Source organism: Lutra lutra, chromosome 17 (genome assembly GCF_902655055.1).
Source record: "Lutra lutra chromosome 17, mLutLut1.2, whole genome shotgun sequence".
NCBI lineage: Eukaryota > Metazoa > Chordata > Mammalia > Carnivora > Mustelidae > Lutra > Lutra lutra.
Genome location: NC_062294.1, coordinates 11,822,101 through 11,848,886, shown reverse-complemented (window position 1 = coordinate 11,848,886; position 26,786 = coordinate 11,822,101). Strand labels below are relative to the sequence as shown.

The following is a 26,786-nucleotide window of genomic DNA, read 5'->3' as shown; positions in this document are numbered from 1 at the left end:
TCCAAGCCCAGTCCTGGCTGGTGTCCTACTCAGACAGTGTCCACCTCTGTGACTGGGAGAAGTGAGGCTCCCTTCATATTGCTAATCAGTCCACAAATCTCTTCAGGTGTTAACTGCCCTTCTTTGCCTAGAGACCAGATTTTATTGTTTCCTTTGTCTTTTTTGAGGTCCTGTGGCCCCACTCTTTGCCATTGAATCTGTGAAGAAAAGGCAGAGGATTTTTGCCCACTCCGAAGAGTGTTCTCTGGCGTTGCCCAAACACTGGAAAGCCCACCTGGGTGTTGGGTCCAAGGGCCATTGGAGGCATGTGGTGGGTTAGGGATTGTAATGAAGGTGGGGCAGCCATTGAGAGGAAAGCATGGCATTCAGCTAAGTAACTAGGTATTTCCTGGCCAGACCTGTCTATCCCATTGCCTAGCTTTTGGTGATCACTAATAATCTAAGAATTTAAAGAAATTCTGGCTCGACTCCTTAGATACTATTACTTTTGTAACAGATGGTCTATCCTTCAAATAAGACATATCTAAAATGAAAGCCAAATGTTCATCTGGAGTCCACATACACATTTTCTGAATCATGATTAGATGTCCTTAAGCTTGCCTGAGGATGCTAGCCAGGTGACAAGGGGTTATATTTGACATTCATCTCCCCTGGCCTTGATCATACTCACTCTTGGGCTTTTGCCTTTTCCATATTCACACTTGCTCAGTCTTGGGTCATCAGACCATCATGTCCCCATCACTCCCTCTTCAACAGTCCTGGGGCCTCTCTCTGGAAGAAATGAGTTGTAGTGTCAAAGGAAAGAGAACCGATTAGTCGCCATAGCTCCTGTTCTGGCGAATGCCTTTCCTCTTCTTCACTTGGCTGCTGCTGGGCTCCCCCTGCTGAGAGTCGCTGTAGCACCCGGGTGGGTCTGATGTCATCAGGCACGGATCCATGTGCACACCCTGCAGGTCTTTGCTCTGTGCCCTCTGTAGATACCATCACTGAGCCTGTTCTCATTTGTAGTAAACGAACAGGAATAAGTAAATGTATTGGGTATATCGTTGGGATTTGTCTATACATATTTTTAAATATCCATATATGTATTTCTCATATATTCACTGATTCTAATTTGGTTATGATTTAACAACTCAAAAATCAAGATGTATCATATAATCACATCTTATAGTTAAAATTAGCAGGGTTTTGGGTTTTTTTCCTCTCTTAAAGGTTTATAATGATGTCTCTTTAAATTGATGGCATCTTAGGATCCACAAAATATGTGTGGTCAGCTCATTTTCCATTGCTTTGCTTGAAGAACAGGCAAAGAAATGAAATAGGGAGATCTAACAGCCTCAGTATATTTGAACTGTACTGAGCGCAGCCTAGTAAAATGACCACCCCACGTTCCACATGTCTTTTTCTCCACACAGAACACTCATACATCCATCTTTGGTTGGACTTTAAAACAAACTGGGCACTATACAAATATTGCTAAGTAGCTTACACAAGGCCACCTGGCTAGTGCAAGGGAGAGCCTTCTTCTTCTGACTCCTGATAGGATTTTCTTTCCTCTAAACCAGTCAGCCCAGAGTCCAGAAACAGCAAAAACACGTTGGGGGTAGAATATACCATGCTCGGAATAGAGAATGGAGATCACTACTGAGAGAATCTTTATAGTAGGTAAAAGTTGGAAATTCAAACACCCACAGAAGAAAAAAGCTAAGCACAATATATTATCACTATAGAATACACAGACATTGAAAATGATAAGTATGTGGATCGTTGCTGATGCAAGTAAGGATGTATATTTAAAAAGCAAAATATAAATATCCGGACAGAGAGGATTCTGGGAAGATAGTGGCTGGAATGCATGCCTCCTCTTTTTGACTTACAGTGCCAGCTCTTTCCCTCTTCGAGCCAAGCAGTGGGGCAGGCAGTCATGGCCTAGGAGTTAGAAAGGCTGAGCTCCTGAGAAAATGCTAAGACACAGAAGTTATGAAGGTGGAGATTGGAGATGATAAGACACCTAGAAGATGTACAAGACATTTGACATACAAGTAATAGGAATAATGGAAGGAAAAGAATGTAGAGGAAGAATGTATTGGTCAGGATAGGCTAGAACTAGGTCGATAATGTAATAACAAATAAACTCAGTAGTTTAAACTCAACAAATTCATTTTTTCCCCACACTACAGTATCCAGTACAGGTCATGGCTCTGGCGGGGGCGGGGGTGGAGGGAAGAGGTGCATGGAGTAATGGTCTGCTCATTGTTATTTAGGAACCTAAGGTGGTGGGCTGCAGTGCAGGGCTGTGGTAAATCATGAGCTAGTGTTTAAAGTCTGCTTGGAAGTGCATAGATTACTCCTACTCACATTTCCCTAGCCATAGCAAATCACAACCTCACCTTTAACTTCGAAGTGGGTAGGCAAGTGCAATCCTACTGTAATATATAGCTATAAGGAGGAACACTAGAAATACTTGGTGGACAGCCCTCATACCTTACCACGAGGGGAATAACTAAGACACATCTAAGCATATCCTCGTAAAATATCTGAATCCTAAGGATGAAAGGAAAAATCTCTTAAGCTTACCGTCCCAAGGAACATATTTACAAGGGGAAAAGAACCACACTGGTGGTTCAAATTTTCTATTTGCAACACCAAAAAGCCAGAATATGATAGAATTTTTATCCGTAGACCATTGAGGAAAAAAAGGAAAACAACTTAATGATCCTATACTCAGGTAGGCTTTTATTCAGCATAGCATTAGAAGTCTTAGCCAGAGCAATTAGGCAAGAAAAAGAAATGAAAGTCATCCAAATTGGAAAGGAAAAAGTAAAGTATCGGATGATGTAAAATTGTATAGAAAACCCTAAAGCCTCCACCAAAAAATTGTTTTACCTAATAAACAAATGCAGTAGTCAGTAACATATCCAAAAATGAAATTAAGAAAACTATTCCATTTACAATAGCATCAAGAACAAGTACTTGGGAATAAATTTAACCAAGGAGGTAAAAGATTTGTACACCAAAAGCTCTAAGACACTGACGAAACAAACTGAAGAAGACAAATAAAAAGATACTCCATGTTCATCGATTGAAAGAATGTATGTTGTTGGGGCGCCTGGGTGGCTCAGTGGGTTAAGCCTCTGCCTTCGGCTCAGGTCATGGTCGAAGGGTCCTGGGATCGAGCCCTGCATCGGGCTCTCTGCTCGGCAGGAAGCCTGCTTCCCTTCCTCTCTCTCTCTGCCTGCCTCTCTGCCTACTTGTGATCTCTGTCAAATAAATAAATAAAATCTTTAAAAAAAAAAAATGTATGTTTTTAAAATGGGATCTTCACATTCAGTGCAATCCATATCAAAATTCCAGTAGGATTTTTCACAAAAAATAGGAAAAACAATCCTAAAATGTGTATGAAGCCACAAAAGATCCTGAATAGCCAAAGCAATCTTGAGAAAGAAGAATAAAGCTAGAGGCATCTAAAGCTAGATTTCAAACTATGTTGCTAAGCTATTGTAATCAAAACAATATGGTATTGACATAAAAACAGATACATAGACCAATGGAACAGAATAGAGGCCAAAAATAAACCCATGCATATATGGTCAATTAATTTTTTACAAAGCACGGAGAGTACTCGATGGGGAAAGGATAGTCTGTTCAGTGGTGTTAGGAAAATTGGTTATCCACATGCAAAAGAATGAAACTGGATCCCTTACACCATACACAAAAATCAACTCAGAATGGATTAAAGGCATTAGTATAAGACCTGAAACCATAAGATCCTGCAATTTATTATTGAAATTTATAAGAGAGCATGTCCCCACTGTCACCTGCCACTCCTGGTACTTATTGTGCTTGTGAAATTGATTATCACTGTCCTAACACACCCAAGTTCTCTGGCACCTGTCTCCCCTTCGGAGGGGCTTCCTTGACCACTGTAGCTAAATTAGTGCATGCACGCACGCGCGCGCACACACACACACCCTCACTGCTTGCTACTTTTTTGGTGATTTATGATGAAAATTTCAAATGTACAGGAGAATGGAAAGAAATTTAACTTAGGCATCACTTTTTGATGCATTTCATTTCAATGCACATCAGTACATGTTGCTTTAAAATGCTTCAGCATGTGTATCATTAACTGCAGTTCAATATTTGCTTAATTTTTTCCTGGTTGAGGTAAAATACAAAACAATGGAATTTCAAATCTTAACTGTCCATTCATTGAAATTTGAATTCATTGAATTTTTACACATGCATATGTGTAACCCAAACGCTCTTCATGATCTGGAACATTTCATCACCCCCAAAAGAGCTCTCATCCCCTTTTCAGTTCATTTCTGCCCAAACTGCTACCTTCTAGAGACGGGCTGTGTTCTAATTTTTTCCACTACAGAATTTTCCCTGTTGTAAAACTTCATACATCTGGAATCATAATATGTGCTCTTTTGTGTCCTTCCTCAGCATATTTTTCATATCTGTCCATGTGGTTGCATGTATCAGTAGTCCTTGCTTTGTATAGCCAAGTGGTGTTCCATTGTATTCCATCAAGCCACAGTTTGTGTACCCATTCGTTGATGGACAGTTGAGTTATTTCCAGTTTTTGCTTGTCATGAATAAAGCTGTGATGCAAATTCTTACAAACATCTATTTGTAGACATAGGTCTTCATTTGTTTTGGGTAATTATGTAAATGAGGAGTTGTTTAGGTCAGGCCACGTATATGTTTTGTTGTATAAAGAACTCCCAGACTGCTTCCCAGAGCGGCTCCTGCCAGCAATCCCTGAGAGTTCTAGTTGCTCTACACTGTTGCCAGTATTTTAAATTTTACTGTTTGGCAATTGAGTAAATAGATGCATTGGGGTTCTCCAGAGAAGCAGAGCCAATGGTGGGGGGAAGGAGAAAGGGAAAGAGAGAGAAAGTGATTTATTATAAGGAATTGGCTCATGCAGTTATGGAAACTAAGAAATTCCATGATCTGTCATCTGCAAGCTCAAGATCCAGGAATGCTTTCTGGAGTTAGTTCCAGTTTGAGTCTGAAGGCCGGAGAACCAGGAGAACCAATACTGTACATCCCGGTCTGACGACAGAAGACCAGTGTCCCAGATCAGCCAGGCAGACAGCTCAGAGCCTCCTTTTCTCCGTCTTTTATTCTGCTCAGCATTTCCAGTGGATTGGATGATGCCCGCCAACCTGGGGGTAGGCAGTCAGCTTTATTGAGTCTACCAACTCAAATGTTGACTTCATCCAGGAACACCCTCACAAACACACCTAGAAATAATGTTTAAGCAGATATTTGGGCACCCCATGACGCAGCCAAGTTGACACATAGCGTTAACCATCACAGCAGACATGTTAAAATGCACACATATGCACACACACACACACATTAAACTGATTCTAGGTGTCAGTGTGGCTGTGTCCTCTTATAGCCACTTAGGAGAATTCTCTTGGCTCCTGAGGCAACAGGTAAGCCTCAGTCCCTGGAATGGAACTGCGGAAGGCAAGTCCGGAAGAGAGGTGTTGTTAAAAGAAGCAAGTCAGAACTGCTGGGCCTTTTCCTAGTCCAGAATGTTCTTCAGGCAGGCATGCCTTACCAGCTCATAAATTGTGCCTTGGTGTCCAGTTATGTCTCAGAGGTTGTGTGGGAAAGTATGTGTGAAGAATGTGATATCTGCAGCCTCTACTCTTGGGGACATGTCTCTTCGGCAGTTAGAAATGTCAAAGAGAGTCATCCATGTTACCCCTTGATCTTTTTCCTATAATCCCATTTTACAGGGGCACCCGGGTGCCTTAGTCAGTTAAGCATCTGCCTTCAGCTCAGGTCATGATCCCAGGGTCCTGGGGTAGAGCCCCGAGTTATTGGGCTCCCCGCCCTGCGCAGGGGAGTCTGCTTTTCCCGCGCCCTCTGGTGTTCCCCCTACTTGTACATGTTCTTTTTCTGTCTCTGTCTCTCTCTCTCTCAAATAAATAAATAAAATCTTTTTTTTAATCCCATTTTAGCAAATCATTTGGTCAAGTCCCATTTCACAGACAAGCCCCACAGGATGTGAGAGGAAAGATCCAGGCTGGAAACTAGGAACTGAACCGTGGGGACAAGGTGTTGAGGGTGGGGTTAGGGGAATGTACATCAGCCCCCCCTTCCCCGAGACAGAAGGCCCTGCCTGGACAGCCTCGCTTCCTTTTCCCTGGTTGCTTCTTCAGATTCTTCTCCCTTTAGGTGATCCCAGAGACAGGCAGAACTGGGGCAGCGTTAAAATAGCGCATCAGCCTAGGAGGGAGGGTCAGGGAGGGAACTGGGCCAACATGCGGAGCACACGTCCTGCCCGAGAAATCAGGTCTTAAAGGAGAAGGTTGCAGTTTTGGGAACTGAGAAAAACTGATTTACATCACAGGATGGATGTTGTGGAGGACTGAGAGGGTGGTGACCTGAGCCAATTGCTCCTGTCCCTCCTCAGTTGCCTCGTCAGTCCTGGAAGGACCCGGGTGCAGGCAGAGGCTGACCATATATGACTGTGTGCGCGTCCCGGGGTCTCTGCGGGTTCATCTAGCGGGGGGCTTACACTGCCCTTGCGGCGACAGGGGTCCAGGCCCTGCACTGGGTGCCGAGTGGAGGTTTGTCTTCTCCCAGGCGCTCTGGTTTGTAGCCCAGCTGAGGATTCCCCCGTTTACGCAATCTGCTGTTGAAAGACAGGAAGCAGCTGGGCTCTGGCTGATCACACACTCGTGGGCTGTTCTGGCTGTATAATTTTGAGCGGCTCTGATGACGAGAAAGAGCAGAAGTTAGGTCCCCATCAGAAGGGCTCCTCTCAACTGGGGTAGAGGAATCCTGTGGCAGCATCTGCTTGGCAGAGCCCATCCTGGGCAGAATCGTCAGGTTACAGACAAATTCCCCTTGGTGCCCTGTCATTCGTCCCTTCCTCATTTTGAGAGGTTGGCAGAGAAGGGCTAGGAACTGTGTAACTTCTGTGCCTCTGCTACAGTCTGGTGGGAGCAGATGACGACTTAGGGGAACCACGGTCAGACTTGGCCAGCAAGCTGGGCGCAGTGAGTGAAGCCGGCCCTTCACTCTCTGTTCAAATTAAAGACCCAACATGTGCAGGGCGCTGCTTCTGAATAAGATCGGGAGAGGGAGAGTGGCTGGGTGCGCGTGCTGCCTGCCTCCCAGCTCCTGGGGTGCAGTGGGCAGTCAGGTCTCAGGGGCAGGCAGGGAGCACCTGTCCCAAAGGCTCTACTGTAGCTTTCTCATGAAGGAAAAGAAAGCATCTCGTGCACACACTTCTTGAGTGCTGATGAAGGGCTCTCCTGAAATTTGACTCAATCTCATCAGTTGAGCGACTCTGTGAACCTTTGTCCATGGGCTGATTTCAATTTTGCTCAAACTTTTTTCCAAAATGGTATCAAAATTTCCTAGATACTTTAACTTCCCGATAGCTCATAAGGATCACAGTATGTATAATTCCATAGCGCTGTAGATGTTAAATTGTGACTGGACATTTACACGAAAAGGTTGGGCAATAGAGTGGTAGCACCCGTCTGAATCATGGGATGACCTTTCAGGAAAGAAGGTGGGGACATCAGTTATTCCCCCTTACCTCTTGTCTTTTATTTTCCGTTTCAAAGGTGATTTGCAAACTCGGCCTTTTAACCCCCAGTGTTACAGGCTCGGCGCCAAGTAAAGAGCAAAGCTCTGTCCCTCCATGTGAGCAATGCCCAGGAGGAAAAAAATGACCGATTGCTTCCGTGTATGGGATTATCCAGGCCCACGTACTTCAGAAGAAACTGCTGGGACAGTGTGGAGGATTTGAAGTTATTATTTAGTAATACCCAGCCTCTGTGTGGCATTCATGTTCCTTTTGTCATAGAACGCCATCCTCCTTACATCAGCCCTCCTGTCGCCCAGCTCGGCAAGCAGGGCACACGCCAGGTGGTGAGGCTTCCTGGGCGCTGTGTGCTGCCTCTGCGAGGTCGAGCTCACAGCAGTATCCCCTCCGTAACCCATAAGTGAGGAGACACACACACAGCCCAGCGGCTGCTCACAGGGACCACTCAGTGCACTCGAGCTGCTGTCGTCACCCGGTGCAAGAGCAGGAGCCACAGGCTGAGCAGGGAGCCTTGTTCCACATGGGGTTTAGGAAAGTGCCATGCGCGATGCTCCAGAAGTGCAGAGGGAGCCAGTGGGACAAGCAGAGGTGGCCACTCCTCCCTACCTGCTCTGCAGGCCCACTCTGCGTGACCTGTGGCCTCTGTGCCCTGCTGCTCCGCCACCCCCCAACCCCCGTCTCCTGGCCCCCCAAACCCTTCCCCAGCCCTCTTCTTCCTCCTTCCTCATTCCGTGCTGCCGGGCCGGATGATACATTTGATTAGCTGCTTCCTTGGGTACTCGCAGGTTTCTTACCTCATCCGATCCTTGCAAGAGAGAGGCCAAGTCCTCTTTCTTTCTGATGAGAACACGGAGGTCCGGGGAGTGCAGATTACTTAACCACACCTTGAAGCTGGAAAACCCAAGTCATCTTGTCATTTCCCACTCACGTAATAGTCTGTGAGTTCTTTATTCATCCTTAACCCTGCCCCCCATTCCAGAGGAAAGTCTCGCAAGTGGCACTAACCCTGCTTTTGCTAAAATGTAGGTCTCTTCCTACCACGGCGCTGCTTCCTCTCCTGATGTAATGTTTCCTGACCCATCTCTTCTTAAAACCCGGTTCTGAGGTGTTTTCCCGGTACCACTGAGCAGTTAACCCAGTTTCAACCCTGTCTCCCCAGAGATAACATCAGACCGCACAGGTTAAGGGCTCCGTCCCCTGAGACTGCCCCCCACTTCAGACACCAGTCACAAATTCAGGTTGTCACCTCTGCTTCTGCCTGACTGGCACTTAATGAGATGTTCCCATGATCCCCTTCTCAAGTGCATTTAATTTGCTAGAGCAACTCACAGGACTCAGAGAAATATTTTACTTACTTGATGACCATTTTATTATAAAAGGATATAACTCAGGAACAGCCAGATGGAAGAGATGCAGAGAACAAGACATAGGGACAAGGCATGGAGCCCCCATATCCTGTCCTGGGGTGCCAGCCCCCCTGAATCTTCATGTATTCATTGCCCTGGAAGCTGTCTGACCCCCATCCTCTGCGGGGTCTATGGAGGCTTCATTACACAAGCACAATTGATGGAATCAGTGGCCATTGGTGACTGACTCCATCTCTAGCCCCCTCCCCTCCCCAGGGGTTGAAGGGTGCGACCAAAAGTTCAGATCCTCTAATCAGCTGGTTGGTTCCCCTTGCAACTAGCCCCCATCTTTAGTTTACCAAGGAAGTTTCCCAGAGTCACCTCATTAACTTAAATTTTGGTGCCTTTGAAAGGGACTTGTTATGAGTAACAAGACGTTCCTTTCACATTACAGCTCTGGAACTATTCAGGAACCAGTGACAAAAGACCAAATACTACTGGTCTTATTATGTTAGGAAATTCCCAGGGTGTTAGGAACTCTGTGCCAGGAAGGGGACGAAGACCAAATACATAGTTCTTACTGTAAGTCACAATATCACGTGTAGTCAGCTTGTTCTTCCTAGATAGAAAGGACTTTCAGTGGCCTGCTAAGAAATCTGACCGGCCTCAGCCCCACCCTTTCAAGTGTTTGAGCCTGAGTCTTCTTCAAGGCCTCTTTCTCTTTACAATGAGGGCACTGGCCTAACCCTGGGAGTCTCACCTTGGTTTGTTTTTCTGGGACATAAATGTCCAATGACGTTTCCTTGTAGACCTTCTCGTTGGGTGGCCTACTTCCAGTACCTTAGCTATAACTCGACTCCCTGTCCTGCATTCAAGGAGTCATGTTGGGACGCGGGGGTGATTGATGCTATTATAGTGATAACCATGAACCTGTTCTAGGTTATCAGAAAAGTAAGTAATGCGGGGCATAAGGCCTCCTCTCAGTAGTAACAGTTCACGTCAGCACTTCCCAGCGACTGTGTTGCGGCCTGGTGTTGGAGGAGCTGGTCCAGGCCACATCCAGCCTGACGTGTTCTCAGCTCTGAGCCCTCAGCCTGCAGACAGGGTGCTTACGTGTAACAAGTTGAAACTAGAAATGTCCTGTAGTCATTTAAGGTGTCATAAAACCTTGGTCTTTTGAGCCTGAAAAAAAGGTGGAAGAACTCTGAGGAAATAGAGACAATCTCCCAATGGTTGGTAATTCTGTAGAATGTTCCTTAATATTAGTTTATAGGCATGAGGGCAGAACCAAGGCTGCAGAGGGACTTAGGGTAGATGTGAAGACATCCTCGTTGTACAAGACTCAAGTTCTTTACTCTCCTGTCCACCACATGTGTCACACTGGGTCTGTAGATTTCTGACCTGGGTTAGAGAAGAATCAGCCTGGCACATCTGAGATCTGGTTTTGCCAGAAAGCAGGGGATGGACCCTCCGCCCACCATGTTTCTTTTCAGTCTTCTGGTTTTGTTATTAATGGATTCATAACCCACCCAGAGATCAGGAAGTGTAGCCCTTGCTCAAAGCTTGGCCAGGATCCTTGGATTGGTAGCACTTGCAAGACTTTTTAGCTGAGACACAGGATGCCCACGATCTTTGAGGAAAGGGGTCAGGGGAATAGGGATTGTGCCCCGGAGTCTGAGGTCCACTTTGTCCTTAGTTAACTGGACACTGGATTTTCTGTCTCGTCCTATAGTTCATTGTCACTGAAAAGAGGAAGTTTTGGAGAAGACTTTGAGCAAAGTGCTTATGCCCTACATGGGGACACAGGAGCTGGCTTGCTTCCTGTCTCTACACCTGCAGCTGTCAAAGTCCAAGGCTCCCATATAGAGTGAGCAAGGCCCTGGGAAGAAAAGTGTGACCTCATCCTCTGTCCAGGAGCAGCTAACAGTCAATACGAGCCTTCCACTTCTTACCTGTTTCATAGGAAGTGTTGCCAATAGATATTACCAGCGTCCAGTGAAACTGGGCATAGAACGCTTTGGAAAGTTAACAGGAGAGTCAGATTTTCACAACAAGATTTAGATGTGCTATATTGAACCTAGGAAATCCAGGCTTGGGGACAGGTAGGAATTATGGTCACAAAAGGGAGAAGCTGCAATGTATGAAATTTTTTTTTTCAATGTATGAAATTTGATGTGGACAAATGAGTAATAACTTTCCAGTGATATTAGATCCTTTTGGTAGAATGGAGCAGAATTGATCGTTTGAAAATAATTTTAATAAAAATGAAATGGGGGAAATTGGAAATTGTTTATCTTTAAAAAGGTGTTTATAAAAAAAATAAGTCAAGGGACTGTGTTCATTTACTCGAGTTCAGCTCAGAAGATTCTCGGCGGAAATCTCCAATACTGGTACAGTTCTGACTGAACTGCTCGGATGTATGAGCAATCCAGACTCCAATGGTGGTGGGACGGCGGGGTCACACCACCCTGTGTTCGTCTGGTCTTGTGCAACAGCTGTTACTCTTAGTGGCACACGGCCAAGGCGCGCGTGGCATCTAGGAGTGCTCCAGAGGGCCACCCTGCTGCTCCACACACTCAGAGGACAGCTGCCTGAGCCACGGGGAGATCTGGTGGGACGGAAGTGCTACCTGGTTTGGGGGGCGGGGCGGGCAGGTGAAGGATGCACGTGCTGACCTGACTGCTGTCATGCTTCCTCCCACAGGTGCCCAGCCCAGTGGTTTGAGGGCTGTGAGGAGGAGGGCTATTAAACGCTTTGTTACCCCAAGACTGTTGATTTGTTTGCCTTGATTGCATCCCCGCTTATCCCTGCTGTCCACTAGAGCCCCTTGAGAAAGGGTCTAAAGGAAAATAAAACTCAAACCAGCCCGGGGCCTTCGGATAAGATTCGCCGAGGGGCCTGGCAGGGACAGCACTGGCGGGACAGTGGGAGTTGGGAGGTTGTGAGAAAATAACAGAATGAGTGAAGGAGGGATCGGGTCTAGGGTCTATCTAGATTGTAATCCTCCACGTTGGCCCTGAACCCCTGGCCATAGCTGTCTTGGGGCCTCTCTGTTGGTTGTGGGTGTGCTTGGCTTGGAGGAAGTGTTTCATACTGTTCTCCTCTCTTGCAGGTTTCAAGTGCCCCATTTGTTCCAAGTCTGTGGCTTCTGATGAGATGGAAATGCACTTTATAATGTGTCTGAGCAAACCTCGCCTCTCCTACAACGGTAAGGATTTGGTGGGGGGACCCTCCAAGGGAGGGTCTTCAATTGGTGTGGCTCTGGGCAGCGTGGCCACCCCATTCTCCGGCGGGAGCGCCTGCGTGGTGTTGAGGAACTGACTGTTCAAGGGATCTTGGTGCAGCAGCTGGGAAGGAAGCGGAGCAGAACAGGAAGGAAGGCCCAGGGGTCAGGCCTGCGGCCCTGGACAGGCTCTCAGTTTGCTCAGTTAGGCCTTTGCCCATTTATGGACCTGCCATTGGGGGCCTGGGGAAAACGCCCCCTCCTCAGGGGAGGAGGCTTCAGTGCCGCTGGTGTGCATAGCACAATAGCTTCAGCGAGCGGACACCCTTCAGGGAATAAAAGTGCTGACCTGCCACCTAGTCAGTCCGCCAAGCCCACACTGCTTCCCACCTGGGAGGCTGCCTCAGAGCTGAGCAGTGAGTGCAGCAGGGGTAGAATCACCGGGCCAGGCCGTCCCGTGAAACACACTACCTCTGTGGACGAAGGAAGTATCAGCATGGGCCTGGTATGCTGTGGGTCAAGATCTGGGACCCAGCCAATCTGAATTCAAAGTCTGCCTCCATCACTTACAAACTGTACAGGCTTACACAAGCTGCTCAGCATGGCAGAGCCTTGGTTTTCTGTCCATGAAATGGGACTGTCAGTAACCTGGCTCTTGGGTTTTCTGTCCAAATGAAGTAAGATATTTATACCTCAAACCCTTCAGTACAGAGCCTGGCACATGGTCAGTGGTCAGGAACTTACAGCGGCCATTGATTGAGACAGTCACCCTCAAAGATGTGAACCCCTCTGTGAGTTTCCTCTTGTCATTTTCCAGAGTGGACTGACCTCTCCTTAGTGCTGGGTGCTGTGGGCTGCCAGCAGCTCTCTGGTCTTCCACTGTTACGTGCTTAATCTGGTCTTCAGACCACGTTCACTGGAGAAATTCGTCTTCTACCAGAGCAGGCGCTGGATCGGAGGGGGTTGTGTCCCAGCGCTGTCACTGGGCTGCTCCCTGGGGTTGAAGTCAGAGCAGCACTCGGGAAGGGTTCTGCGAGTTCTCAGTCTGTGGACTGGATGGGAGGTGAGCCTGGGATCACTTGAGCCCCATCCTGACAATGAAGTGTCCCGGGTAGACTCTCCTTCCAGAGCTGTCCTTGGCCTCCTGCCTCCTCAGACCCAGATGCCCTCCTGCCTCCACACAACGTTAGTCTAGGGAGGCCTGATGATTCCAGATTGCTCCTACAAAGTGCATCTGAAAATCTGATCTACTCCTCCTAAAAGCACTCACCCTACTATTCTCTTCTCTCTTACTTACTTGCTTAGCTGAAATTTCTGCATGCATGTGGGCAGGCTAGTTACCTTCTTGTCCCAGCTACCCTCAGTCAGTCGTACTTGGTCGGGTCAGAGGCTACAAGGCAAGTTGTGGCCCCTGCCCCCACCCCCAGCGTTGCCATCCCCTCTATTTCCTGGTATCCAGGAAGCCCCTGTTCTACCCTGAGGACACCTTCTCCCTGTCCCCGGACACTGCTGCCATTCTCTGAAACATTGTCATGTGAGCTCTGGGCTTCCTGTCAGACTCGTCAGTACACGTTCCTTAAAGGATGCTCCAGCTCTACTTGGTTCCGCTCCTTGTCTCTGCCTGGGACCATGGAGGGTGTCGAGTCTTCTCCCGTTGCCCACAGCCCTCCCCAGCCGTGGCCTCAGAAACTGTGTTCACTCATTCTCCACATGTGCAGAGCCCTCATGAAGACCGCTTTTTGTCCTGTGGGTGGCTGGGGAGAGTTCTCTGTAGACACTGCCTTGCTGTCATAAGAACACAAAGCAGCCTCAGAGTGGGCTCCATCCCACAGGACTGGGTTCTTGACGTCATCAGGGAGAACTTTGCAAGGGCAGCTGTGGAGGACAGAGCGCTCTTGGGGCCACCTGTGTGACAGGTACCCACACACCCCATTCACTGAGCTGGGAATGAGGGCCTTATAAGTGCCTGGTGCTGCCCAGAGCTCTCTGTGCCCACAGCCACAGGGCAGGGCCCCCTCTGCCTGTCCCCTTCACTGCTTGGCAGCCCAGTCTGAGCACATGCCACCCGCAGAAGTCACACTCACAGTCCCCTTAGAGGAAGAGGAAGTTGGCCAACCAGCCCAAGACAGAAGTGCTGCTGTTTCCATCCTCGTCCCATTTTCCCCTCCTCCTGTAATTGAAAGCTACATCTTCAGGATGTGTGTGTGTGTGTGTGAGAGAGAGAGTGTGTGTGTGTGTGTGTGTGTGTGTGTGTGTGTGTGTGAACTAGAGGCTTTAAATTCAAGGTTCTCTTCTGCAAAAGCCATTCCTTCCCAGCAGAGACAAGGAGCAGTGTGTTGCATCTGGTCCTGTCAGTGGAATTTGACTTAAGGCCATGAAGATGCTTCAGAAATGATGGCCAGCCTCTCCCTGGACACCTACGCATTAATGGCCGGGCTCCTGGGAGCCAGTCTCTATGTTTGCTCAAGACATTTGAACCTTCCAGATAAGAGAAGGTGTTTGCCACCTGGAGTGTGTATATGGAGTGGAAGTCTCCAGAGCTCGTCTAGGGCCTGTTCTACTTCACATGTAGGACAGGCCTTTCAGGGGCCATGGGCCAACCAAGTCTGGGCCTTTGGGTGTTTATTCTGGTTTTGCCAATAACATACTTTGCCCATGATTTCTCATCACCCCATCCTCTCCACCTTCTACTTTATCTTTTCTGTCAAAAAGAAGTGTGAGAAGACTTAAAGAATCTATAAAGCGTGGATCTCCTGGAATCTTCTGGAAAGTGGGCAAGATGAGCCTTTCTTAGTGGATAGAGAACAAAGTGCCATTTTCTTTCTTCTTCTTCTTTTTTTTTTTTTTAGATTTTATTTATTTATTTGACAGATCACAAGTAGGCAGAGAGGCAGACGGGGGTGGGGGGGAAGCAGGCTCCCCCTGAGCAGAGAGCCCGATTCGGGGCTCGATCCCAGGACCCTGGGATCATGACCTGAGCTGAAGGCAGAGGCTTTAACCCACTAAGCCACCCAGGTGCCCCACCAAGTGCCATTTTCTTATGAAGATTCACCAGAACTCCTGGTCACTCCCCTGGAGATTTCTCATTAACACACACATACACACACTTTCTGTAATTGCTGGCACTAATTGGGGGAGATTTCTAGAAAATTTACAGTGGTTATATAAGATGAAATTTAGTTAACCACCAAAGGAAAAAAAGTAGAAACCTCCTAAATGAGGCAGATAGAAAGTAGTATTTTTCTTATTATGAGGGTTGGCCTGAGCTGTGGGCTGGAAAGCCTCCAGTAGCGGCCTGCCAGATTTAAAAAAAAAAAAAAAAAAAAAAAAAAAAAAACCACAACAGCTTAGGAAAGGCAAGACTAGTTTAACTGGTCCACCCAGTGCTCAAGAGAAGTGTGAAGAACAGGAACGGCTGCTCCCAGGGCCAGCACCTGGCTCAGAAGGCTTTTGAGTTGCCTGCACAACAGAGGGTGCAGAGCGCGTGCAAGACCCTGGAGCAATGAGCTTGCCATCCCTCCTCCTCCTCACCCAGGGGCCGCTGTGAACTCAGGACCCCTAGGAGATGAGTTAGTCCATCCCACTTCTCTGGGTAAATGTGGTGAGCTTTAATGGGCCTCTGATTTCTCTCCTGTTCTAACATCTGTTTATAGTCCTGAGAGCTGAGACCTCGCCTTCAAGAATATGCATCCCAGTTTCGACCTTCACGTTGCTCAGCTGGCAGAATGAGCCTTGAGATGGGCTTCGGGACCTGATTTTGTTGTGAACAGAAGAGAGTCCCAATACCGTGACGGGGCGGGCACAATAGATCACCAGCTGTTCGTGGAAAGTTTAGGAGACCCTGATTCCAAGACCAGCCAGGGGTCTGTGGCTCCGGTAGATTCTGGGGTGTTTCAGGTTCCTTTGCCAGCAGCACTAAGGGAAGCTTAGTGCCTGGTAAAGCAGCTTCAGGAGATGCTCAGCTCTCTTCTAGAGTGCAAACCATGTCCTGCGTTTTAGGTCCTCACTATCCTCTCTTCTCCTCTCTGCCAAAAGTCATTGCCCCCAACTTCAGGGATCTGAAAATGCTGCATGTCATGCAAAGTTTCTTTAAAGGAGCGAGAATCTGACTCCCCTAAAAGCAGGAATACCTCCTGCTAGTTTTCCCCAAGCCAGCAGACATGTGTAAATGGTGCTTACTTGGCCTGCGTCCCTGCTGAGACCCTGTGGTTGGGATGGAAGTGCCTTTTCTTAGGCCTGGAGGAACCAGGTCCTGGCTGGCCGAGGAGTGTGCCCAGCCTAGTAGGGCCCTGCCAGGGGCTATTGTTAGACTTGTGGCAGTGCCAGACTCAGAGGTGTCCCCTCCTCCAGGAGGGAGGGCCAGAGGGAGCTCCAGCACTGCTGACCAGTGGGCTGCTGGGTGAGTGAGGAGTCAGTGAGTGAGGAGACACACAGGGGCTTGCCACAGTGGGGACACAAGAATCAGGTGGCTGCAAGAGAAGGGATGGAGTGGGGTCACCGTGGGGAGCCCCATTGAAGAGGAAGCCCTCCAGGCCTGCACTTTATTGGCTGACTCTCGCTGGGCTTCCATTATTGGAACAGTCTGGGGTGTCTGGGTGGGGATGCCACCACTGGTAGGGGATCTCTCTGCTCTAGGTTTCCCTTTTCCTGGAGTTTTCCCAAGAAAGGAACTGGCAACACCTGGCATTGATGGCACCACCCCTCCCTAACCCGCAGGAGACAGGGCCGGCAGCTCTGTATTTGCTGGGGAGGCTACAGGGGTTCTCCTTCTGGCTCCTACCTTCCTTTCCAGCACCAGGGGAAACGCATTATGTATGGTCCTGCCCTCAGCGGCTGACTCAGCTGTACCAGCTTCAGCCTCCCCGTCCCCCGACCCATGACGCCAGCAGCTCTGGACGTCCCCTGGGGAGTGTGGGGGCTGGGGCTCTCCACAGGGCAGCGCAGCCTCACAGTGGCTGGGGCGGGGCGGGGGGCGGGTGGCAGTGCTGCTTCCTGCACCTAGGCTTCTCCCCCCTTCTTGGGCCCCCGCATGCACAAATCCACAAGGAGAGAAAGAGCTGAAACTGAGATGGCTGGTGCTTTCCAGCCTCAAGGGAAGAGACCCTGTTGCCTGGTCTCTTGGAGACCAGGAGAGGAGGTAAGGTCACCAAGTAGAAGGAACTTGTCTTGGAAGCCATGGCCACTTACCAGCTACATGGGCTGATTCAGAGACACCCCCTCCCCACCTGTGCAAAGGGTCTTTAGCATTCACTGAGCTGTTTCTGTGAAGTCCTGCCATACAGCTGACCCCAAAGAAGTGAAGCCTCCTTTCTCTCCTTGTCCTAGATCTTTCTTTGACAAACAGCAGCTCTCAAGAGTGCTCCCCCTGTATCTCAGGGAGAGAGCAGAACTAAGCAATCACTTCCCACCCTGCCCTACCCCAGCCTCTGCCCAGGCATCCCCTCTCCCCCTGCTGTGGCACCGGAGAGCTTTGCCTCTGGTTTGGCTCCCTGGTATAGTTGGAGGGACAGGCATTGGCATCATTGAGCACCACCCCCAGCCAGACCAAACACTTCGAAGACCCCCCCTTGGGCAGTGACATTGGCTTTGCACAGGGCATCAGGAAGCTTGGGCAGGGCAGGGGTGGGTGGGGGCAGTGGTTAAGAGCTAGTAAGACAAAAGCAAAGCCAGAGCTTCATTTCTGGGTTCTCAACAACCAGCATAGGTTAAGGCCCCGTCCTGTGGGTACCTAGGGATACCAAGGGACATGTGCGTCTGTCTACCAGGTGGCCTCAATCTGTGCCAGGCCCAGGGTCCTCGGCTTTGGGCCTGGAGGTTCCCAACAGCGGGCAGCAGCCTCCTGCAGAAAGGATGTGGAAATCACATAGGAACCTGTTGATAGCCAGGCGTCAGTTTCAGCCACTTCCACCCCCCTGCTGAGCACCCAGGGGCATCTGGGGGCTACCGGCTCCAGAGCTCCAGGGACTGGGACAGGAAGTTTTACTCAGCCCACTCAGGCCTGTGGCCGGATCTGTGTACCTCCTGTTTTCCGCTCTGGGAAGAATGCCACTCCCTGGGCACAACACTGGGTGTGGACACCGCTGGCCTCCCCAAACTGTCAGGTTCCCAGCCCCCAATTCCTCCCTCTCCTCGCCACTCCAGGCCACGGTGAGATGGGCTCCCCGCCACGTGCCAGCTGGGTGGGCCAGCCTCCAGTTCATTCCCACCCATGCTGCAGCCCCAGGCTGGCTGGTGAGGCACAGCACGGTGCTGTTTGTGAACGTGCTTTGCGAAGTGTCATGTGTTGGTAGTTGACTGTTAGGACGAAAATGCATCTGACCTTCATGTGCTCAAGGCTGAGTCCTTGGTAAGAAAAAGGAACCGCCTTTGTGCCTCCTGTCTCCTACGCACGCCTGGCCCTTCCCTCAGTGACAGCCAGTATGAAGAGAGAGGAGGGTCAAGTCCAGTCCTGTTGAAGAAGCGAATCTGAAGTCTTATCTCCATTCCCGGCTCCCACCCCCTAGCTCCGTCACCTCTACCCTGGCCAGAAGCCCGTGCAGGTGGATAGCATAGCTGGCCAGGCAAGGAGCTGTTTGGAACCCAGGGAATTCCAACCTAACCCCTTGGCCTCACAGCTGGGGTGCCAGTCAGTGGGGGGAAATGGAAGGGATGATAACTTGGATCTGTAACCTTACTGTCCCGCAAGGAAAGGAACTCAGCCATTAGTGGAGAGGGAGGCGTGACTGGGACCCAGGGCCCACACTCCCTGTACCAATGAGACTCCTGAGGCAGGGAGGGCAGAAGTCAGCGCCCAGGAACGTCTACAAGACACCTCTGCCTTCTCAAAGCCAGACCAGTTTTCCTTCCATCCTTATTGGGGATTTTTCCTGCAATGTTTTATTTTGAAAGTGTCAAACATAGAGCACAGTTTGAGGGTTTTACTGTGAACGCCCAGATCCCCACCATCCAGAGTCTGCGTTTCCCTGCAGGCGCTCAGTTACTTGGCTCCATCCACCAAACCCATCTTCCCCGTGGACACGTTTCAGAGCCACATGAGAACACCAGTACGCTTCCTTCTTGGGGTTTTTAATTCTACAGGTAATGCATGTGCGAGTAAATTCAAAAACACATAAAAACATTCTGCTTTTAGTCTTCCTTGCCTTCAACACTGAAGTGTAGCTCCTCCAGATGTTTTCTGGGCTTACTCAGTAAGGAGGGCATCTGGTGCCACAGGACATGGGATCATGCCCTTTTGCTGATCCACTGCTTGCCACACTGGGAGTCTGAGGTGACCACTGGTAGACCGATGATGCGCCACCTGCTTTTTCTGTTAAGGTGGGCTATGGGTTAGCCTGATGTTGGCAAGGGACAATCCCAGGTCGTCATGGCTGGGCAGCTGAGAGTGACTTTTCCCACAGCTCATATGCCCAGGAATGTCAGTACTGAACTGTTCCTAACTTGGGCTTTTTCATCAGGGTTCCTGGTAGGGAGCTTCAAGGCACTTTAGCTCTCTAGGCCTTGAAGAATCCTCATTTTCTGGGCCCCAGATGTTTCCCTTCCCACCAGAGCAATCAGTGGGGGGCACCAAGTGAAGGGTTTTGGGCCCTGCAGAGGCAAGATATTTGACTTCTCTGGCTTCCATGTCCTCCTTGGCAAGACAGGGATGACACATACGTCCTGCCTCGCTTGTGAAACTGCGGCTCAGTTGAACACACACCATCTCGGTGTGTGTCATTGGCAGTGCTCGAGAACAAGTAGTGAGGAACTGATCCTGTTTCCAGCTCGCCTTTCTCCACATCCATCATGCCCCTCCTTGGCATTTCTCCTGTGGTTTGGGGAACTTCTGAGTAACCTTGGCTTCCCTCACCCTTGCACCTGCCTTTCAGATGTTAGAGTTAACCTTGTGTTTTGTCTTCTGCCTTCTTGGATTTCAGCTGAATCTCTATCCCACATCTACACTCGTCACCCACGTCTCTCTTCTAAACCCCAGCTCTAGACTGCAGTGGACTCCTGGAGGTTTCCATTAGCGTGTCCCAATGGAGACACCTGGTCAGCACCTCGCACCCAGCTCTGAACTCACTTCTCATGCCTGACCTTCTCTTCCTGGGTCCCCTCTTCTAGGCACCTGCCACTTGCCCCGCTGCCCTGGTCAGCACATGCCATCCCTCCCTCCTTGCCCCCGTGGCTAGTGCAGGCCCTGAGTCCTTCCCTCCTGCACTGCTGCCGCGGGATCCCCATCTCTGAGCTCTGCGAGCCCATCCTCCAGTATTAGCAGAGGCCAGTGGTGATCAGAATGCGTCTCCAGAGGCTCCCGGTGAACCACATGAAGCCTAGGCACCACAGCAAAACATGAGTTCGTTCTGGGGGTGTCTGTCTCACCCCATGTGGCCCCCATGTCTCTCTGCAGACGTCTTAGCAAACTTCCCAGTCTTCCCAGTGCACAGATACTGTTCCCTTTGCCTGAAATGTCCCCACCCTGATGGGGCATCAGTCATCCGTTCTTACCTGGGCTTTTATGCATCGTAAGGCTTCCTAGAAGTTCATGTGCTGTTCATTTCCATTTTCTTGTCTGCCTCCTCTGTGAGACTGTGACTTCAGTCCTGAGGCCGTGGCTTCTTTGTGGAGTTGCCAGTGCCCAGAATGTCATAGAAATTTAATAAGGGGCTGCTGCCCCAGCCACAGTGCTCCCTCTGTGTGCTCAGGCTTTTCCAACCATGGCTATGCGAAGGGCCTGGGGTGTCCAGTAGCTTCCTCCTGTTCCTTTTTTTGTGGGGGACCTTTTCTTCTTTTTTAAATTGAGTCATAGTACCATTTAGAACCTTCCCAATGCTACTACCACCACCATCTCTGTCTAGTTAGGATTTTCCAAAGAAAACCCCTTGCGTGATTGTACTTTTACCTGAAATTAGAGTCCATCTCACAGAGCCAGAGGGTAGAATAGTGGGTCACCGGGGCCAAGGGGACGGGGAAATAGGGAGGTGCTATTCAATAGGTGTAGAGTTTTCAGTCATGTCGGATGAGTAAGTTCTAAAGATCTGGCTGCAGTTAGCAGTACTGTTGTGCACTTTTTTTTTTAAAAGAGTTTATTTATTTATTTGACAGAGAGAAATCACAAATAGAGAGGCAGGCAGAGAGAGAGAGAGAGAGAGGGAAGCAGGCTCCCCGCTGAGCGGAGAGCCCGACGCCGGACTCGATCCCAGGACCCCGAGATCATGACCTGAGCCGAAGGCAGCGGCTTAACCCACTGAGCCACCCAGGCGCCCCTGTCATGCACTCTTAAAAATCTGTCAAGAGGGTAGATCTCATCGTAAGCATTCTTAAGAACACCACCAAAAGAGGGGAAGAACACCCCTGCCCCATAGAGCAGTCATCCCCCACCCCCCTGCCCCCGCCCTGGGCCTACGTCTTGTCCGGACCGGCCTGCGCTGCACATTTCATAGGAGTCGTTGAGTAGGGGACTTTTTGTGTCTGGCTTCCTTCCCTTCGCGTGATGTTCTCCACGTCCATCCACACTGCAGCCCGCATCCGTGTCCGCCCCTTTCCCATGGCCGAGTGACACTCCGCTGTATGGATGGATCCCATTTGTTGATCCAGTTCTGAGCTGGGGGCACCAGCCTGCTGCTGCGGACATGCTCGCCCAAGCCCCAGCCGGAGCTGTCGCTAGAGCTCCCGCCTCTTCCATCCTCTCTCGCCTCGCACCCCATCGACGTGCTTTGCCAAACCAGAACTCCAGGCACCTGGTCCACGTGTATGTTTGGGGGAAGGTCTCCTCAGGGAGGCAGCTGCCCTCTGCGACATACCTGTCCCCGCCCAAACCCTTTTCACCCTTCATCCCCTGGCCACTTTCTTGGTGACTGGTCCCACTTGGTCTTGAGATCACTGATGTGCAGTATGCATGTCTTGTCTCTGCAGGGAGGGCTTTCAGGTCAGCGAACCCTTGGGCTCCTGTGTCATCCACACAGCCTTGCCCACTTCAGGTGGCCCAAGGGTCCCAACCAGTTCCCAGACCTGTGCCCACTTTGTGCTACCTGCTAGTGACTGACCATCTTCTACTCTCCTCTGTCCACCCCCCTTTGCAGATGATGTGCTGACGAAAGACGCGGGTGAGTGTGTGATCTGCCTGGAGGAGCTGCTTCAGGGGGACACGATAGCCAGGCTGCCCTGCCTGTGCATTTATCACAAAAGGTATGGAAGGGCCCCCAGGGCCGGCTCAGCTCCATCTGCAATCCCAGAGGGCCCCTTCCCTGCTGCTGGGGGAGGGGGGGGCACCCGCACCACTAGCCATTCAGTCCCCTCAGGTGGTGGGACAACCTCTTTGCCAAGGGCTCTAAGTGGGGGCAGAGCAGGTCTCTGGTGTGATAGCCTGGATGGTGAGGGCTGACAGAGAGACCTGCGGAGCCCCACAGGCGAGAGGCACTTAAGATCCCACCCGGAAAGAGGTTGCTTTTGCATGTCTCCCTGAGCCTTTTCTTCCTCCACGGGCCGCTCCACAGCACGAGAACTGTCGTCTGTGCCAGAGAGGCCGCACAGAGGGCTAGTGCGTGCAGCCTCTGTCCCTTCTCCCCTGAGGGCCACAACTTGGGCAGCCACGCCATGAAAAGCTGCTAGAATTAGCAGGGCTCAGAGTCATTCTCAGGCTCCGGTATGAGCCACGTTCTTGCTTCCAGCTAGAAAGAAGATACCTCTTTTCCCAAGATGGGAGGACACTCTGTGCCATCTGCTCTTGGCTCCCTGAGTCCCAGAACTACTTCTGACACACGGGCTTTTTCACAGCCCGCCTCACGGGGCTACTGGCCACGAGGCGGTGGTGGTGTCTGGCACACAGATGTGGCTGGTGCATGAGAGGCTCTAGGTTGGCCCCGGGGGAGGGGGTCTTGGCCTGGGTCTGGCACAGATAGCTCCAGCCCCCCAGGGAGGCACAGCTCAGAACCAGAAGATGGAAATGCTGGGCTCTAGGGGAGAATTATGCAAATTATCTACCTGGTTCCTGTGTTTGAAAATACCCAGATGTTGGCTTACAAATCAGAAAGCTCTCTTGGGGCAATCTGTTTCCTGTCTGGTTCAGATGGTCCTTTCTCTAAACACTAGAGACCAGGGTTTCACTGTCAGCCTCCTGTCTGGCCCTGTCTGACCGTCCCCAGCAACGTGGCTGAGCCAAAGCGCTGGTCCTCCCCTTCCCATCTCCTCCAGGAAGGGTTCTGGCCATCCGCTGACCACAACTGACCAAGCCATGTAGAGCTTGGCGGGGGTGGGGAGGGAGGATGTCTCCTGAGAAGTCCCACCGGGGACAAAGCCTCAAGGCCGCCCCTTTGACCGAGGAGGGGCTCTCCAGACCCTAGAGCTGGAGCGACAGCCAGCCTGCTGGGTCTTGGCTCCCGTCTTCTTGTGCTTTAAGCCCGAGAGATGGTGGGCTCACTGGCCAGCACGGCTGTCCCGCTCTCACCCTCTCCCTGATAGCTGTTACCCCCCACCACCCCGACCCCATCCAGGCTCCACTCGGGTGAGGCCTTGGTCCCTCTCAGGGCCACACTCCCTCATTCCTGCAGCTCCCAGATCCACCCAGTCCTATACCCACCCTGCTGGGCCGATGCCTCAGGCTGAGCTGGCATCAGTCTTGGTGTTCTCCCTTCTTGCTTCAAAAAGTGGGTGTCTGGGGACATACTTGTTTTCCCCTGAGGTCCTCATGAGTGAGATTTAGCAAACCCCTGCTCAGAAGCCTAACCCCTGGAGAATACACCCTAAGGAACAGCCTGGTCAATGGTAACGTGTCTCCCCTTGCCACCTCCCTGCCTCAGTTGCATAGATTCATGGTTTGAAGTGAACAGATCTTGTCCAGAACATCCTGCGGACTGACCCTGCTGGGCTTGCTTGCGGACTCCTCTCAAAGGTGAGCCCGTGGCTGGGGGTGCTCTGGACTCCGGGCCTGGGGTCAAGTCACTCTGGGGCCTGGAGGGTAGGGAGCTCAGGTGCCCTTAACACACCCCACCAAGAAGGGAGCATCTTATCAGTTAACGGTTCTGTGAGGGGGCAGGTATGATTCTCCAGGAAGACTAGCAAATAAACTCCTAACCTGATGAAGGAGAAGCTGCTCAGTAGAATTAGATTCACTGGGAAAAGACCCATGTATTCTGGACATCTAAAGCGAGTCTCCCTGAAGAAGGCTCAGAAAGATCCCGTGGAACGTGCCGGGTGGGAGAAGCAGCGGCGAGCTCTAGGACCAGACGCTGGGTTTGTGTCCTGCTCCGCCTCATGCTGGAGGAGTGGTGAGGGCAAGTCCTGCTTCTCGGGGTCTCTGCTTCTTCGGGGCAGGGGGATAACCTCACTCCCTGTCTCCATATGGACATCCCACTTATTAAACTAGACAGCCTGTGGGATGGTACGCTGTCCTCTGCGGTGCTCATCCGTGATCATGTCACTGCTGGTTCTTCCTGCCTTTAGGCCACCTGCCTCCCACACACACTCACACGCTCACCCATACTTACGCACACACCACTTCCAGATCAATCTCTGCAGCAGGCCGGCACAGCCTTCCCCACCAGATGTGCACACGTGGTCCCTATCTGTGTGCTCTGACTCCCCATCTCTTCCCCAGGGCACCTTGCTTCTCTACTGACCACCCTCTCCTGTCCCCATCCTCCCTGTCCCTTGTGAGTTCTGAGGCGGCACTTTCTTTTTTCTGGCAAACGAACAAAACCCCTAGAGAAAACCAAAACCCTGACTCCACCTCATCTCACATTGAAAGGTTTTGGGGCCTCCTTTCTTTTCTCTCTCTCGCTGTCTTTCTTGTTTTTGTTTGTTTGTTTTGTTTTCCTTTGTTCTTTCATTAGGTTTATTTTATTTATTCCAAGTAAGCTCCCAGAACAGCTGATGATGTCAGACAAATCAGGGACATTTGCTCTTTTTACCTTCCCCTCAAAAACTGAGGACACGGGGAGAAGAAAAAGCAAGGGTGAGAGTGAGGCAGAGGGACTGGGCCAGCGCCGGAGCGGGAGTCCAAACCCCAGCGGGACGTTTGGCTTCGGGCCCCAGAGTGGAACCACAGACGCCCGGCCAGCCTCAGCGGGATGCACGCGGCCGGCCTCGGCTGCCAGAGCGCGACTTACGTGTTCCGGTCCACACAGGGACAGCCAGCCCCCGTTCCTGAGAGGAGGCATCGGACACGGGCAGAGCTGAGCTGGGGACACCAGTGGGAACAGGGCACCCCTTCTGCACTGACTTCCAGAGAGTGGTTCTCCCTTTCTCCCTGAGGACACCAAATTGGATGAGAGCGAGTTTGAGAGAAGAATCAACTGCTATCTTTCCCCTCAGCCCTCGTCCCAGGAGGGAAAGGGCATTTTCTTTTACACCTTTGAAAGGCATTGTGGGTCTGTCTAAAGTGTTTACAAAAAAAAAAAATTATATAAAAAAAAAAAGTCTAGTGTCGACTGGTGTTTTCCCTCGTGATGTTTACAGATTGCTGTCTGCTGCCCAGCTAGAGCCCACTCAGTGACAGAGACGAACGGGGCCGCGCACACGGTCTCCTCCTGTGCCCAGCGCCATCCCACCCCCACCCTGGCCCTGTCTATCACCAACCACTCTGCCTTGGGTGTTTTTTCTTTCTTTCTTTTTTTTTGGTTTTTTTGTTTGTTTGTTTGTTTTGTGGGGGGTTTTTTGTTTTTTCCCCCCTCCATTTTTCTGGCTTGGTTTTGCACATATCTCACCTTGGGACCCTGATATGTAACTTCATTGCCAAAAAAAAAAAACCCAACCTATCAAGGACCTTTTCCTCTCCCTACCCTTTATCTCTCCCCCCTTCCCTCCTGGTTCTGGTCAGTTCAGAGGATTTAATAATCACAAGTGTCCTGCAAAAATGCCAGAACATTTTTCTTAGACCCTTGTGGATTTTTTGTTTCCAGAAAACTTAAACACACAAAAGACTTATTAAAGGAATATGTACAGTTATCCCTGTTTTCAGGCACTCTGTTTGAGAACATTTTAGCCATTGATGTTCACAAGTGGCATCAGCCCATGCAAGATAGGTTTCTGTATTTATATATTAAAATAAAAAAAAAAAAAAAAAAAACCTTATAAAATGTTTAAAAAAATGTTCAAAGCTTGGGGGAAAAGCTTTCTTCATTAGTCAAGGTGTTTTGATATGGTATTAAAATGTCTAATAAAAGGTGCACTGTGTGACTTTATTTTAATGAGGTATTGTTACACATTCAAGAATTGGGGGTTGAAGGCCTGTCCCCCACTCCCTCACCTACCTCCTTAGCCTTCCTCCAGGCTGCTACTTGGCACTACAGGAGTATGGAGTGGTCCTCAGAGCAGTCATGCCTGGGCAGAGGGAACCTGGCAGGTCAGACCTGAGTCCCTCAGGGTTTTTGACCCTCCCAAGCATCATGGAGTCCGTCTGCCATCACCTGCGGAGTGGTTGTGACAGAACTCTTCAGGAAAGATCTGCGGGGGCAAAAGATCCTGCAGCCAGTGGAGGCTGCAAGGATGCAGACTCAGGTATCGGCCCAGTCCCCGCCTTCATCCTCAGTTCCCCATCCCACGTCCCGTCTTGCCTCCCCTGTTGCTCAGTCTGCATCTCGGTGCTGACTCATGGGCATGCTTCATTGAGGCCGAGAAGGAGGCCCTGCTTTGGGGCTGAGCCAGCTCAGAG

General features: G+C 50.3%; 1 protein-coding gene across 3 annotated transcripts in view; it reads left to right on the top strand.

Annotated features, from left to right (window-relative positions):
* ZNRF1 (zinc and ring finger 1) overlaps positions 1–26,297 on the top strand; it is a 101,782-nt gene extending 75,485 nt beyond the window's left edge. Inside the window, exons 2-5 of one of the 3 annotated variants that reach the window (XM_047711734.1) lie at positions 12,050–12,145; positions 22,219–22,324; positions 23,935–24,026; positions 25,261–26,297. In XM_047711734.1, the coding sequence (XP_047567690.1) occupies positions 12,050–12,145; positions 22,219–22,324; positions 23,935–23,992 (260 nt within the window). In that variant the 3' untranslated portion in view covers positions 23,993–24,026; positions 25,261–26,297. The other 2 variants (XM_047711735.1, XM_047711736.1) reach the window with 2 other exon arrangements.
* Positions 26,298–26,786: the final 489 nt, after the last annotated feature.